General features: G+C 36.6%; 1 protein-coding gene across 1 annotated transcript; it reads right to left on the reverse strand.

Annotated features, from left to right (window-relative positions):
• Window positions 1–11067: 11067 nt before the first annotated feature.
• LOC104225005 (uncharacterized) lies at window positions 11068–16652 on the reverse strand. The gene is made up of 2 exons (XM_009776750.2): window positions 16482–16652; window positions 11068–11599 (listed from the first exon to the last, which is right to left on the reverse strand). Exons 1-2 carry the CDS (start codon window positions 16543–16545, stop codon window positions 11385–11387), a joined length of 279 nt encoding a protein of 92 aa, XP_009775052.1. The 5' UTR covers window positions 16546–16652; the 3' UTR covers window positions 11068–11384.
• Window positions 16653–17642: the final 990 nt, after the last annotated feature.

Here is a 17642-nt window from a genome sequence, read left to right on the forward strand (position 1 = left end):
CCAAGAACTTCCCACCTTGCTCTTGGAGAGACTCGAACTCATAACCTCTCGGTTGGAAGTGGGGGTTGCTTACCACCAGAGCAACCCTATGAAGCATAAATGTCTAGACACCTTTCTAACCAGCATATTTCTCTTGTATCACCTTTCTGCATAAAGCATTTTCCTCCATATTATACTTCCACAACTATTTTGCTAGTAGGATATGAGCCTTTAAGTTTCAAATGTCTAGACCATCTACCTGTTTAGAGCATAAGAGAGAATCCCATTTGACTAGATGTATATTCTTGTTCTCTCTGCTTCCTTGCCAGATAAAGTTCTTTCTTAAGGCATCCATCCTTTTTCTTACCTTTGTCAGTATTGGAAATAATGACATTCAATAGGGGTAATGCATCTAACACATTATTCAGTACAGTCATCCTTTCACCTAGTGATAAAGTATTGTCTCTTCCACCTTGGCAGTTTTTTCTCACACCTCTCAATCACCTCTTGCTAGATTTCTTGTGACTTATTTTTTGAGCCCAAAGGAAGAACTAGATATGTAGTAGGTAGGGTCTTTACTCCACATTCTAGAATATTTGCAAGGTTCTGGATATTGGGAACTTCATTAACTTGATACAAATTGCTCTTTCCCCACTTAACATAAGTCCCGCAATAGCTTCAAATGTTGTTTAGATTAATCTGAGGTGTAACATCTCTTCTAGTTTAGATCCCACAAAAATGAGAGAGTCATCTGCATACAGGAGATGAGAAATTTCCAAGTTGCAATTTTCTCTATCTGTCACCTTAAATCCCCTGATCCAACCATTCAAACTTGCAGTGTTGATCATCTTTTTTAGCTATTCTATTGGTGTTAGAATAGTTATGTGAATATATGTAATTAGTCCTAGTCTATTATGTAATAGGAGTAGGTTATGTGTTATGTATACGTATAAATGGTTCTCATTGTAACATAGAATATAAAGTAATAATACTTTCTCCCGTGCTTTCTCACATGGTGTCAGAGCACCGGTGAGAAAAGATTGGTGTGCGTCATTCCAGTGACATCCAGGAAGAAAGAACTCAGTCAACGTGCAATTTTTCGATGACGTAAGTGACTATTTGGGTCAAAGTCACTAATTATCAGTGTTGTGCGAAATCCAACACCACCAAAAGGTTATCAAGAGATAGGCGACCAAACCCCAGAAAGATTCACCTGAAAAAGCTCACTCATGTGCCCCCACGCCCCTACCGGAGATATGCCACCGACGGCACGTCTGTCCCATACGCCGGCATGTGAGGGTTGTTCCGGCCAGAATTTGAAAAAGTTTCTTTTGGACAGTGTCATCGCCTTGTAATTCCAAGCCTACCCATCCAATTTAAACCAAATTTCGACCACTTTTATATTTTTTTCGGCGTGAACAGTGATTTTTAGAAAATTTCTGACTTCTCTAGCATTAATAGTAATTTCCAAAAGAGTTTCCAATTTTTCGGGCGTGAACATTATAATCATTCATATTAGAAGTTGTTGACTCAAAATTCGTTGAATCTAATGCATTGAATCCAATCCAGATGGTTTCTTTACCGAATTATACTGAGTTTCTTCAGTACAATAGATATCTTCAGGGATAGCCTCCATTATTTAAACAGATAGTAGCGTGACTTGTGTCTCCCAATCTTCAACCTCTGAGTCTTGGGTCATTGATTCAGGTGCATCTGATCATATTTCTGGTAACAAATCTCTTTCACTAGTATTTCATATTCTCAATCTCTTCCAACAGTCACAATGGCAAATGGGTCTCAAACCATGGCAACTGCAATAGGTCAAGCAAGTCCACTTTCTTCCTTACTTTTAGATTCAGTTCTTTATGTTTCCGGTAGTCCTTTTAATCTCATAGTCGTTAATCGCTTAGCAAAATCACTTAAATCTACTATTTTATTTCTTGATGACCTTATTTTTATACAGGAACACAATACAGGGCGAATCATTGGTACCAGACGTGAATCAGATGGACTTTATTACCTTATCCTTGCTAAATCACATGGACTCATATCTTGTCTTCCTTCAACTTGTCCCGTTACTGATTCACCAGATTTATTACATAAATTGTTGGGACATTCCAATTTGTCAAAACTTCAGAAAATAGTACCTGGCTTATCTCACTTGTCCACTTTAGAGTGTGACTCATGTCAGCTTGGTAAGTATACTCGCTCCCATTTTCCCCGGCGTCTTGATAATCGAGCAGAGTCACATTTTACTTTAGTCCATTCAGATATTGGGGTCCTAGTCGGGTCAGTTCTACCTTGGGATTTCGCTACTTTGTCAGTTTCATTGATGATTATTCCAGTTGCACCTGGATATTTTTGATGAAAAATCGATCTGAATTGTTTCCAGACCTTCCACACTGAAATTCAAAATCAATTTGGGGTTTCTATCCACACATCTTTTTGTGATAATTCCCTAGAGTATTTGTCTTCCCCATTTCAGCAGTTTATGAACTCCCATGGATTATTCATCAAATATCTTGTCCGTACGCATCCCAACAAAATAGGTTAGCTAAAAGAAAGAATAGACATCTTATTGAAACTGCTTGTACCCTACTCATACAATCTCATGTTCCACTGCGTTTTGGGGGGATGTAGTTCTTACATCTTGCTATCTTATTAATCGTATGCCATCTTCAGCTATCCACTATCAAGTTCCATTCTCTATCCTGTTTCCCCACTTACCTTTGTTCTCTCTTCCATTCTGTGTCTTTGGGAGTACGTGTTTTGTTCATAACCTTATTCCAGGAAAAGATAAGTTAGCTCACCGTGCTCTTAAGTGCATATTTTTGGGTTACTCGAGAATGCAAAAAGGATATCGATGCATTTCTCCTGACCTCCAGCGGTATCTTATGTCTGCTGATGTTACCTTCTTTGAAACTCAATCATACTTCACAAGTCCAGGTAATCACTTAGATATTTCTGAGGTGCTACCAGTTCCGTCTTTTGGAGATTCAATCACTATCTCACATTCATCTTCCTCCATGGATCCAGTTGTAGCTCCACCACCTATAGCTCTAGTTCCACCAACTATAGCTCCAGTGCCACCACCTAGTCCAGTTCAACCTTCTACAGCTCCACCACTCCTAACTTATCATCATCGTCCGCGCCCAGCATCAGGCCCAACTGATTCACGTCCTGCACCTGACCCTGCTAATACTGCAGACTTGTCTCCTCTTAGTCAACCGATTGCATTACGAAAAGGTATACGGTCCACACTTAATCATAATCCCCATTATATAGTTTAAGTTGCCATCGTCTATCATCATCCCATTGTGAATTTATATCATCTTTGTCCTCTGTTTCCATCGCTAAGTCTATAGGTGAAGCATTGTCTCATCTAGGGTGGCGACATGCTATAATTGATGAGATGTCTGCTTTACATACGAGTGGTACTTAGGAGCTTGTTCCTCTTCCTTCCGGTAAATCGAGTGTTGGTTTCCATTGGGTTTATGTAGTCAAAGTTGGTCCAGATGGTCAGGTTGATCGACTTAAGGCTCGTCTTGTTCCCTAAGGGTATGCTCAGATATTTGGACTTGATTATAGTGATAATTTCTCTTCTGTGTCTAAAATAGCATCAGTCCGCCTTTTTCTATCCATGGTTGATGTTCGCCATTGGCCTCTCTATCAATTGGACATTAAGACTTTTTTTCTTCATGGTGACCTTGAGGATGAGGTTTATATGGAGCAACCACCTGTTTTGTTGCTCAGGGGGAGTTTAGCGGCCTTGTATGTTAGTCGTCGGTCCCTCTATGGTCTAAAACAGTCTCCTCAAGCCTGGTTTGGTAAGTTCAGCATAGTTATTCAGGAGTTTGGCATGACTCATAGTGAAGCTGATCACTCTGTGTTTTATCGGCATTCTACTTCAAATCTCTGTATTTATCTAGTCGTTTATGCTGACGATATTATTATTACCGACAATAATCAGGATGGTATTAGTAAGTTGAAGCAACATCTCTTTGAGCACTTTCAGACTAAGGAACTGGACAGATTAAAGTATTTTCTAGGTAATGAGGTCGCTCAGTCTAGCTCAGGTATTGTGATCTTACAACGGAAGTATGCCTTAGATAAAGAATGACAGGTTGTAGACCTGTTGACACTCCGATGGATCCAAATTCTAAACTTCTTCCAGGATAGGGGGAGCCTCTTAGCGATCTTACAAGATATAGGTGGTTGGTTGGTAAATTAAATTATCTCATAGTGACTAGACATGACATTTCCTTTCTTGTGAGTATTGTGAGGTAGTTTATGAATTCTCCCTGTGATAGCCATTGGGATGCAGTTGTCCGCATTCTTCGGTATATAAAATTAGCTCCAAGCAAAGGTTTATTGTTTGAGGATCGAGGCCATGAGCAGATCGTTCGATACTCAGATACTGATTGGGCAGGATCACCTTCTGATAGATGTTCTATGTCCAGATATTGTGTCTTAGTAGGAGGAAATTTGGTGTCTTGGAAGAGCAATGTGGTTGCTTGGTCTAGTGTAGAAGCAGAACATCGAGCAATGGCTATAGCGACATGTGAGCTAATTTGGATCAAACTAGGGTTGTTCATTTGGATCGAATATCCAAAATTCGAACCGATCCATTCAATATCGGATTTCGAATTATGTTTATTAAAATTTCAGATTTCGGATCGAATTCGGATTGGTATATTTTAATCAAATCCGATCCAAAATTCAAAATTATTAGGGCATGTATAAATACTACACTTTAATTTGAGATAATCAGCACTTCCTTTATATCTTCCTCCAAGTTATTACCTTTACAATTGCTAGATTTAGCTATATTAACACCATAGTACTCTCATAATTACATAAACATGAATTTTTCTTAAAGTATTGCCTCTTTTACAAAGAAAATATACATATTAGTTTGCAACTTTGAGCCATAATAATACGATCCGAAATCTGATCCGATCCAAACTTTAAAATCTGATACGATCTGATATATTTCGGATCGGATTTGAATTGCATTTTGTAGAATCCAAAATCCAAATCCAAAATGTGTTAAATCTGATTTGATCTGATCCGTGCACAGCCCAAGATCAAACAGTTGCTCAAGGAGTAGAAATTTGGTGATATTAGTCAGATGTGACTTGTGTGTGATAATCAAGCTGCTCTTCATATTGCGTCAAATCCAGTATTCCATGAGAAACTAAACACATTGAGATTGATTGTCACTTTGTTAGAGAAAAGATACTCTCGGGAGATATTGCTATAAATTTTGTGAAGTCGAATGATCAGCTTGCAGATATTTTTACCAAGTCCCTCACTGGTCCTCGTATTAACTACATATGTAATAAGTTCGGTACATACGATTTATATGCACCAGCTTGAGGGGGAATGTTAGAATAATTATGTGAATATATGTAATTAGTCCTAGTCCCTTATATAATAAGAGTAGGTTATGTGTTATGTATACATATATATAGGGCTTATTGTAACATAGAATATAAATTAATAATGTTTTCTCCCATGCTTTCTCACAATTGGCATGAGAAACATGAATAGGGATAAGGGATCCTTGTCTTAACCCCCTTTCTGAAGAGAAGAAACCTTGAGGAGATCTATTTATTAGGATTGAGAATTTAATAGTGCTTATATAGGTGCGGATCTAATTTATCCACTTAGAATCGAAGCCCATATCATCCATTGGTCTAAGTAGAAACTTTCAATTAACATGGTCATAAGCCTTCTCTATATACAGCTAGCATAGAACACCTAGCAGCCTGCTTCTGATTCTGTAATTGATCACCTCATTTGCTATTAGTAAGGAATCCATGATCTGTTGACCCTTTATGAAAGCCATTTGGTGACCTCCAATGAGTTTGCTAATAACAGTCTTCAACCTTTCAACTAAAACTTTGGCTATGATTTTGTAAACACTCCCATCAAGCTAATTAGCCTAAAATATTTTAGTGCCTTAGCTTCATTCTTCTTTGGTATGAGAGACACATAGGACTCACTTAGGCTATTTTCAAAGTACTCATTGGTATGAAATGTTTTCAGTGATAGTCTGCCCTTGTACCTTCAACTTGTCTATATAATTATACCTCATGTGAAGATTTTTCATTTTGTAGAAAAATTTTGTAATTTTATTTTCATATTCCATCCATAATATTCTAGACCTTTGTCTTCAAGATGTTTCTTGATGTTTGGCTAGGTCTTGAATTTCTATCATGAGATAAGCTTTTCTAGTAACTCTCCTTCAGAGAGTCTTCTACTTTCTTAAATTTGATCAACCAATATGATTTTATTCAGAACTATCTTCTTTCTCTTTTTTGGAATGCCATAGTTTTCTCTATTCCACTCTTATAGTTTAGATTTGGGAAGCTTCACTTTGTTGGCTAGAAAAAATTAAGTCTACCTACAATCACAATGAAATTTCACTCGGTGTGTACTTTTCTTGTAAATTCTTCAACATCCAACCATTAATTTTCAAACTTGAAGTGTGAGTTTTTTAGGCCTCGTCCCCACATTTCAATAAGATTGGTATATGATCAGAGATCACTTTTGGAAGAAGATACTATTTGATATTACTAAATTCCTCATCTCACTCCATAGAGAAAAGGAATTTGTCTATTCTTAATGCACATGTAGAGTTGTCACCTTGGTACCATGAGCATATACCCTAGTTAAAATTTCATATCACTAGAGATCTTGTCTTTCCACTCTATGAGCATATACCCTAGTTAAAATTTCATATCACAACACTAAAATTGCGGGTAATAAAGAATCTTCCACCTCCACTCGACCCTTCAGCTTCTAGTTTGAGATGGTCAATCCACCTGCTGCTACCCAATTGTTTGGCTATGGCATTACAATCCCCCTCAATGGTTCTTGCAAACAATAGATATTTGCCCTCCACTTTTTGAAAGCTAATTTAATTAACTCCCCCCCCCCTCCCCTACATTTAAGCCCCTTACATTCCAGAAAATTATATGTATCTTCATCAAATTTTTATGTTGAGTAATCTCCCTCTATTTTTAGGAATTCCATCCTTGAAACTCATTACAAACTTCAAGTTCTTCCTCTCGTGAACTCTTTTTAATTTTGGTGAGGTACTAGTATTCTTGTTTTTCGTTCCCATTGAAGCTCTCATCTCCTTCTTCTTACTGTATATCTTCAAAAAAGAGGTCATAGCTTCCCATTTGCAGCCTTTAAAACTCACACATATTCTCTTGCTCATCTTCCTTATGTTTCTTTTGATCCATGCAGGGATATCAAGGTCACAGTTTTATAGAAGTATCTCGATAGGTTCTATCACATCAATTTGTTGATGATGAGCAATTGCATGTTACTATCATCATTATCTTTTTCAGAGAAATATTAAGAACAGTTTGTATTTCTTCTTCATCTGCATTAGCTTGTAACCAGTTAACTAGAGATAAATGAGATATTATATTATCCCTCGCCGGCCTTTCTTGTTGCTCCGTCCCTAAGGTTGACGGAGCACTTTTAGATGGGATTAAAATATTCTTGAGAGAGAGAGAAGCATTTTTTCCTAAGCTAAAAGTTGAACATCCATTTTCTGCTACTCTTCTCTGACTGTTTGTGCAATTAGTTATTTGATTTGTGATAGCAAACTCTCGAGATTACCTCATATGGCCTTTAAATTAAGAGTCACAGCACTATTTTGTTTAAAAGGACTTGGTTTGGGATTAAGAAAGCCTTTACTCTTACACACAACATGTCTCTTTTGGGTCCATACAAAGATGGCCCAACAACTTCTCATGCCCCCACGTGCATCTCACGTACGTCAATTATATGAACACTCACACCCATATCACCCTCAAAAAACCCTCCCTGTTTTAAGTCTAATTTTAAACTGGACTCAGCTCTGGCCCAAACTCCATCGAAAAATCCTGCCCTATTTTTTCTATCTACTCGATCCGTAAGGACCCTTTTGGTCGGCGAAATACTATTAATGAAGCTCTCAATATGCCTTGAATTTTCATTCCACACTATATTTATTACGACTTCTGGTAGAATAATTACAACTCCCATGTGACGTTGTACCGAAATTATGCATGTAAATCTACCAAATTTGTTGTGTTTTTAAGGAACCATAAATGTTTGAGATATGGTCCCTACTCCTCCAGGTCTTAAAGAACCCTCCCTGAACATTGATGATTCTTTAAGAAATTGGCAGACCCGCAGAGACAGCTTCCTACTTAGCATCAGCTTCGGAATGACATACTTGCTACTTTCCACCTATTTGAACCAGGTCTCGGCACCTTCGCTATAAGCTCGATTACAAATGATTTTCCCCCTAATCGAAAACAAATTCTATGATCAATGAGCAGTTCAATATTGACCGGAAAAAGGTGAAAACTGAAAGATGAACTAAAAGAAGTGCCACCCTCCATTGACCGACGCTGGATTTATCTAAGAGCCCATAATGGACATTTGGAGTTTGCCTCGTGAATCGTGCCTGAGAGATAAGAGAGTCGGTACACTTAAGCATCCTTATGACCTTCCAAGCTATGTTACAACCATTTTCTCATATACGAATAATATCATTCTAATTCATAGTCATAATCGGCATGCAAACGATGTATCCAACACCCATTAGCGCACATAACGACTTAAAAGCTTGTGAAATTTCAACAATTAAGGCCAACTGACATGGCCATAGCTTTCTTTATATCTAGCCCTCATGCATAAGAGTTGGGCATGTCCTACTTTAATAATGCATAGGGAGTAAGGTCTTATGTCCCCTACCACTTGATATAGTTTATTTTGTTTGTTAATATAACCACTCAGAAAAGTTTGAAACTGGGTGGTTCCGTAAATTTTAGATAAAAAAAATATGTGAAAAAATTTATTTGTTAGGTCAATTCTTTTTTGTAATACTCTTGCGTAGATCAACCTGCTCTTATATCCTAAACTAACAGATATTTATACTAGGTAAGGATTATTTTATGCTAAGATGTTAACCACCTGTCTGAATACATAACATTAGATCTTTTTATCAAAAACTTTATTTATTAATATGAAAACTTGAGTATTCCAATTCAAAGTCTTAAGATATTAGTCAAAGTTCTACTTTTATAAATTTGGAAAAATTGAAATAAAAAAATTTAAAACTTTGAAAGGGAATTTACTGCATTCTAGTTTTTTTTCCCACCCGGTGTCCGATGTTCGGTACCCATACTAGAATCCGACTATATCCGAATTCGTGCTGCATAAGGCCCCATTCAGGGGGAGCGCTCCCCACCAAAAAATTTTCCATACTGCATTCCATTTATAGTCAAAGTTTTACATAATTTAGAAATTCCATAAATGCAATCCAAAAATATGTACCAAATTTATGCACTAAATAGTATACATCCTTAGATCCCGCGAACTTTACTCCGAGGAAATCTGAATAATAGATTAATGGACTGAAATGAGTAATTTTAAATTTTATTATGATATATAATGATTCTTAAGTCTTCGAGAATTCCAATTCTTTTTCTCCTTTGTTTTTGGGAACAATGGATTGATCTTTCATCCATTATCACAGCTTTAAGTGATGACTAGGGCTGTCAAATTTGGCCCAAGCCCAAATGACCCGCCCAACCCGTTCAAAGTTGGGTTGGTTATTGACTCGCTCATTTATTGAACTTAGCCCATTTTGATCCAACCCATCTCAATCCAATTAAAGTTGGGCTAATTTTTAGCCCAAATTGATCCATGAGTAAGTTTGTCAAAATATCTAAGAAATAATTTTATTTTTTGTTTAATATTTTAAATATGACCATAACAACAACAACAACAACAACAACAATATAGACCCAGTATTATCCCACAAGTGGGATCTGGGGAGGGTAATATGTACGCAGACCTTACCCCTACCCCGAAGGGTAGAGAGACTGTTTCCGGGAGACCCTCAGCTCAAAAAGGTAATAGGAGCCGATATATTAGTACCATAAAAATGCATAATAAATAACAGCAATATAAGGGATATGAAATACAAAATACGAAATACGAAATAGATGGCTGGTATAGTAAAACTATCAGGTAAAGCCTGCATCAAAAGACGACCAATGATAAATATGACCATAACAAAAGCAAAAAATCCTCATTTTGTAATTATACAATTTATAAGAAAATAACATATATTAATTAAAGTTTAATAAGAGTTAGGCGGGTTGAGTTATGACCCGATTTTAACCCATTTTGACCCAACTCATCTTAGCCTAAGTAACTTTTGGACGGGTCATTTGACCCGCCCAATTATTGACTCAACCCATTTTGACCCGTCCAAAATTGACCCAACCCGCCCATTTGACACCCTAGTGATGACTATGTTAGCACCAAAGAAAACTGAACCGAACGATACTGGATGGGATCCTAACCTCACATACATAGTTCAAAAGCACTCATAGAGAAGCTATAATTACTTTACGCCATTAAAATAAGAAAAGGATTTATTTTTTTTAAAATATTACTCGAGTACACAGTTCAATAAGGAAGGATTTTAAAGTCAAAACTTTAATTTAATTTCAAAATCCTAAATATTAAGAAAATAGTACAAAAATAACATTTTATTCAATGTAAAATATGTTTTAAAGGATAAAAAACCATCAACATTTTGTGTTGGAGTGCCATGCTTTAAAAATAGTATTGATGATTGTACCAAGTTGACTACCTTATTTTTTAGATTAGTAATTCCACTTATCTGTCTCCCGGAAACTGTCTCTCTACCCTCCGGGGTAGGGATAAGGTCTGCGTGCATCCTACCTTCCCCAGACCTCACTAGTGAAATTTTACTGGGTATGTTGTTGTGAAACAACCTCTCTACCCTCCGGGGTAGGGATAAGGTCTGCGTGCATCCTACCTTCCCCAGACCTCACCAGTGGGATTTTACTGGGTATGTTGTTGTAGTAATTCCACTTATCTTACAAAAATTCCTTACACTATTGAAATGCATCTCAAATCATGTTTGAAAATGCATCTCATTCTCGTCTTTAGAACGATCATCTTTATCCAGGACCTGAAAGGAATGAAAAATCATCATTTGCTTTCACTTTGGTGAAACATCACCTATGAGCTGAAAGATAAAACTAAAACATAGACGGTGTTATAAAATCCAGATATGACATCAAGTCATTAGGAAAGAAAGATATCAAACTGCACAAATTCCAGTACATGGTAAACAAAACACTCCAATCGAGTTGTTTTGAGTGTTCAGAAAATATTATTTAAGAAACAGGCATAACGCCCATTGTCGCCGTTGAAAAAAGAAAAGCAAGTACCATTGTATATAACTAAGCTAAAATGAAAGCTATTCAAGGCTTTAGAACAATCGGTTTTAGTCTTCACAAGAGCCAGAACTGATGCATTATTGTGGGGGCAGACACAAATAAGAAGATGATCTAGCCAGAAGCAGTTTTCTTTTGCTGGAAGACGACAGCATAAACTGGGACTATAACACCAATGGCGACTGCAGACCAAACACCAAGGGTCATCTTCAGCTTCTGATTAGACATCCTGTCTAAGTTGTACATGTGCTTCGCGTGAAGATAGAATGGCTCATCATGGCCATGTCCACCCATTCTTCTTACACTAGTTGAGTGGATTCCTCTGTTCACTGTTGAAACAAAAAGTTTCTAAATTTCAGCAAGGTGCGATGTATAAAAGCATGAACCTCTTTGGAACTTGAATGAAAGGTAGTTATAATATAGAAAGTCAGATGCAAACACAATGAGCATTCAAACTTCAACGCTAAACTAAAGGGAGTTGCAAGGGACCAAAACAAATGAAACTACTATTAATACAAGTCTAATGACAGAGTATGGAAAGTTCACATAATGCACGGAATGCAGCAATACACAAAGGCATTTGATGCAGAATATTACATAAAATCACCTTATCAATACGCAAAGGCATTTGACGTAGAATATCACATACAATCATCTTTCTTTTAGCCAAAACCCAACATACTATCATCGTAAAAGAGGTGCGGTAAAAGACACATAAATAGGGAAATGAGCTTCTAATTTGCATGAAATCTGAAAGTGATTATTTTGGAGCCTCAACTTATAGACTGTCTGGCCAAGCTTCTTTTCGGCCAAAAGTGCTTTTTTTCCAAAGTTAAATGTTTGGCCAAGCTTTTAAAAGGAAAAAAAGTGCTTTAGAGTAGGAGTAGAAGCATTTTTTGAGAAGCGGAAAAAATTAGCTTCTTTCCAAAGAAGCTTTTGTGAAAAATACACCTAGAAGCACTTTTTAAAGCCTAGCCAAATACTAATTGTCGCTCAAAAGTGTTTTTCAAATTAATTAGCCAAATACAAATTGTTCCTCGCCAAAAGTACTATTTAAAGTACTATTTTGATTAGCACTTCTGAGAAAAGCACTTTTCAAAATAAGTTCATTTTAGAAGCTTGATCAAACATGCTATATAGCTCTTTACTTATAGATGTTTATCGATGACATAAGACGGTTAGAATGGCAGTTTTTCAAGCAATTGTTCAGTGGCAACTTAGAAAAACTTCAGCAAATGAGATTCCATCTTATGCTAAAAAAATTGAAATATTCCATTTGATATGAAGTTGCTTAAATAATTTTGAGAAATTTCTTTGTTTCGGCCACCAGATTCCAATGTGATTACAAGTTAATAATGTCCAATGTAACATAACAAAAAAGTCAAAGTTCTAGCATGGGAAAAAGTTATTGTAGGAAAAGTTTACTCAATTCTATCAGCAAATAATCACGTCCAGTCAAAATTACCCCAAGTACAGCTGCTACCAAAGCATGAAAAATCACATTGACTAATACACATATTAGCGTATGTAAACGTTGCCAAACGTTAATGAATGTGTATATGCCCCATCAAGTCATTTAAACGTGTTTCCAAACAAGGCTTTTATATGCTTCAAGGTACGTGATAGAGTGCTATGAAGAATTCCAGAGGATATATTCAAAAGAAAGGCCCATATAATCTATTTTTTCATTTCTCCCCATCATTTTCCTCGTACTCTATCCATCTCCGTCATGGATCTTGTTGCAACAGGTTTCCCATGACAGTTGGAAGAGAAACAAGAGGTGTGAGACACAACTTTTCTCACAACCAGGGCACAAATTTAAAGATTTATACTGCAACAACTAATCCACCAATGATGATATTTTCGGATTTAGCTCCTCTCCAATAACCTATCCCTCCATTTCCTCCAGTTTAGTCTCAAAGTCAACACAAGCGTTCCCTTAACAAACTAGTGGTTCAAATTTGCTTGGTAAATCCAAATACTTTAACTGTATCTCTCTTCCTCTCTCTCTGCTCTGTAGCCAGAAAAGAACCCCTTCCACTTCCTCCCAAATCTTTCAAGCAAGAGAAGATGAACAGTGTTGGATCATGAACGCAATTTTGTCAAGAAAGTTTCGAGTCGTCTTCGCTTCTTTTGAGAAGAAGGCTATTCAAGCATAAGGTCATCGTCTCTTTTCTTTCTTTTGTTTAATTGGTTTCTTCAATGGAGGCTTATGGATAGAATTGAAAGGACGGTGAGGATTGTTCCTAGAATCATAGGGGAAATGAATCTCCATTTCGAACTAAACAACCAGCGCGCTTGTTCCTATTTCATTTTCTTCTTCCAAGTCCTTGCCCTGAGTTACTTACAGAATCTCAAATCTTGAGGCGCTTGTTCCTATTTCATTTTCTTCTTCCAAGTCCTTGCCCAGAATCTCAAATCTTGAGGCCGGGCCTCAGATGGATTATTCAAAGATTCAAGAAAAGACCCTATAATATCTTAATGATCAAAAAAATGACCCTATAATGCCGTTCACCCTTTAATAGGCTAAAATGAAAGTAGATACATGTTGAAATTTCACGCGGTACTATCATCTTTACAGATGGAATTGCTCACAGCCTCACAGTACAATCCACAGTTCACCATAAGGATATCCTCCTACAAGTTTCTATAAGACTGATTATGTTCTCTTGGAAATAAAAACCTGCTTTTCTCTATTTTAGACTTGAAAAAAAAGAGAGGAAAACGGCAAAATTTGGTTGCCGAAGAAATGAAGACTAATGCAACTTCCACCAACAAGGCTCCATAGTTAAATCTCAATCGAAGTGAAGGAGCCTCAACTTGAATTAAGAACCCAAATAAGCTTGATTTTGCACCCCATTACAGACCTGCCCGCCATGGAAGCAATTTCAGAAGCTCATTTCACCGACACTGCAAAAATCTTTATCGACCTCTTTCTCAAAGGAAGCTCTTTCTCAAAGGAAGCCGCTACTTTTGGTTTGACTTGGTGTTAGATTTGTTTACATGCAATTCTTTTGACACATTTCGGAGGAAAGGAAGGGATACTTTCAGGCAGTGGAAAAGAGAGAGAACTTTGAACTAGGTCAAAACATTGGGCCAAAGAAAATAAATCCGAACCATTAATTTGTTAAGGGGACACGTGTAATGAATCTAAGACCTGACTAGAGGAAACGGAGAGATTAGCTGCTGGAAAAGAGTCGAACTCAATATTTACGAAACCAAAAAGACAAAAGACATGACAGCCCCTTTCATCATCATATTTATTTTTATGAATGGTTAAGAGATCAACTCCTTTCACCTTCATATTATGTGCAGAACAAACTGTACACATCATATATTTATGATCGTGCGAAGGTTAATCACTAAATCGGGGATTTCAAGTCAAAAAATTTGTACATGTGTGCTGAATTAAAAGAGAAAGCTATTTACAAAACCTTATAGTATTGCCAAATACATCACTTTATGTTTAATAATCCGAACCACCTCATCTAAAAGTTTAACATATAAGAGATAAGATACTGTCTTTAATTAGTCATTACTTTATTAATTTCTTCTAGGTGACAGTGACGGAACACAGCTCTAGTACCATGTTGAATCGTGTGAATCACATCATTGACAAGTTTAAGCTATCAGAGAGGTGACGCTTTTAATTAGTTATACTAGGCCAACAGCACTTTTTAAAAATGACATTTTACGGTTTACTGCAAGTACCAGAAGTATGTAACTTGCTATGTGAAAATGTACTAAGGCCACCAATCCTCAGAAATAGGAAAAAGGGAAAAAGAAAAAGGTGTCATTAAACCATGGCACTTCCATTATAGTAATAAACTAAGCTTAGCTTCAGACCAGTGTTGTGAAAAGCGCTCGCTTCAGCGCTTTAAGCGTGACGCGAAGCGAGGCAGCCACTGTTTCGCTTCTGTAGGGTGAAGCGTAATAGGTAGGTTGAAGCATCCGCTTTTGCCAAAAAGGCGAGAAGCGATGGAAGCGCTCGCTTCTGTTTTTTAAGTCACTGACAAATAAAAAAACTCAAAATCGGCGATAAGCAGAGCAAGCAGCGACTAGGGTTTCAATTTTCAAGCCCAGGTATATTTTCTTCTTCTTTTCAGTGCTTAAAATAGCAGCGAAATGCTGCCAAATTTTTTTCCCCCCTTCAGTTCTTCTTATTTTTCTCATTCTCTTCTTCTTCTTTCTTATTTTCGTTTCAGACCTTAAAATTGCAGCGAAATGCTGCCAAATTTTGTTTCTTCAGTTCTCCATCTTTTGTCCTTAGTCTCATTGCCAATTTTTTAGTATTGGCATTTACATTTGTTGTATGTGGTTGCATGTGTAACATGTGTTGTCTATGCAGTAATTATTTTAGTATTTTTTTTAATTCTGCTTCACTTCAAAAAGGCGAGCGCTTCGCTTCTTGCTTCATGCTTTAAGCGAAAAGAGGCTTATCACTTTTCCTCGCTTCACGGAAAAGCAAGGAAAACAAATTTGTATAAATTGAACTAAATTTGACCAACAGCTCCCTTAATCCAATTTGTATAAATTCATTATAACAACATTATGCTGGAGTAAACATATACATATTGGTCAAAACAAATTATTTTCTTTCGCTTGCGAGAAGGGGCAGCCGAGTGCACTAAGCTCCGGCTATACGCAGATTCAGGAAAGGGTCGGACCACATTGGTTCTTATGTAATATATATGCAGCATTAACTTGCACTTTTGCAAAAGACTGCTTCCATGGCTTGAACCCGCGACCTCCTGGTCACACTGAACCAACTTTTACTGTTGGCCAAGAAATGTAGTTGGCCAAGATACCTAATAAGCCTAACCAGTTGAGTTAAACCTCATTGGCCTAAGATTTTCTTTTGATCCCTGGTTCGCAAACACATGTCAATAGAAATGATAGGTGCGATGCATAAAAAGAATTCATTTTTCTCTTTTGGGTGGGGTTCGGGTGGGGGGTTCACAATACAATCAAACAGATCTAGAAGAAAATAAAACCATGAAAATACCCGATTCGATTCAAGGGGCTACAATAAAACCGATAGATTTACAGAAAACACCCATCAAAGTACATCCAATAAAAATCAAAATAGATTAAAAAGAACACAAATTGATAATAAAATGGAAAAAATGAAGGAAAAAAACACAAATTGAGAATAAATGGAAAAAATTGAAGAAAAAAACCATGAATGAGTAAGCAGAGGTAGGAACTGACCGGCGTTGGAAAGGAGGGATTGGGAGGAGTTGATAAGCTTGGATGCACTCGACCTCAAAGCCATCGCCGCTCTGTGTGTGTGTGTGTGTGTGTGTGTGTGAGAGAGAGAGAGAGAGAGAGAAGAGTTCTATGGGTTTTTTTTACCTTCCTACGGGGTGGTCAAAATCTGAGCTTTTGCATGTTCAAATTTATATAGTGAAAAAAAAAAAAACTCGATTTTATAGGGAAGTTTTATCTTTTTCCTTTTCCTTTTTCTTCTTTTTTGGTTCTTATTTGATTTATTAATTAAATGTATAAAACAACAACAACCCAGTATAATCCCACAAGTGGGGTTTGGTAAGGGTAATATATACGCAGACCTTACCCCTACCCCGCGGGGCAGAGAGGCTGTTTCCAGGAGACCCTCGGCTCAAGAGAGTAACAAGAGACAATATATTAGTCTTATCAATAGACTCATAATAAATAACATAAAATATATAACATAAAATAACAAAATAACAACAATATAAGAAATACGAAAAGGATGGAAAAAAGGATGTAAGGTATACTAATATCCAACAGATACAACCCTGCATCAGTAGCTGATCAGTAGCATCCTAAGAGTAACTCCTAAATGGCTAGTCTCACTCTAGTGCGTTGTAGTAATATTCACAAAATTCCTCCTAACCTACAACGTTAATGCTCGACCTCCACAATTCCATGTCAAGGGCCATGTCCTCAGTAATCCTAAGTCGTGTATATATATATATATATATATATATATATATATATAAGAAAAGAAAATATTAAAGGTTTTATATCTTGTTGGAAAACATATATATTTATGTACTGACACAACAACAAATAAAAAACTTGATATAATTCTTTTGAAAGAATCGTCATTTAGTAGTAGTTATAAGTTTATTCCATGTGACACTAGAGTTAAATAAGTTTTTTTTTTTGCCGCGATTTTCCATATTTTTTTATATTTTTTATTATTTTAACTTATAATTTTTTTTATGTAGTCTCTAGATACATTAAAATTTTAAAAACATTGAAGATTTCATATCTGAATTCACCAAATCATGTCATATAAATTAAGACGAATGGAGTATACATTATATATTTTTTCTTTTAAAAAAATTATTGTCTATGTTCAGAGTACACTTTCCCTATTGTGAT

This window comes from Nicotiana sylvestris, chromosome 3 (genome assembly GCF_000393655.2).
Source record: "Nicotiana sylvestris chromosome 3, ASM39365v2, whole genome shotgun sequence".
In the NCBI taxonomy this organism is placed as follows: domain Eukaryota; kingdom Viridiplantae; phylum Streptophyta; class Magnoliopsida; order Solanales; family Solanaceae; genus Nicotiana; species Nicotiana sylvestris.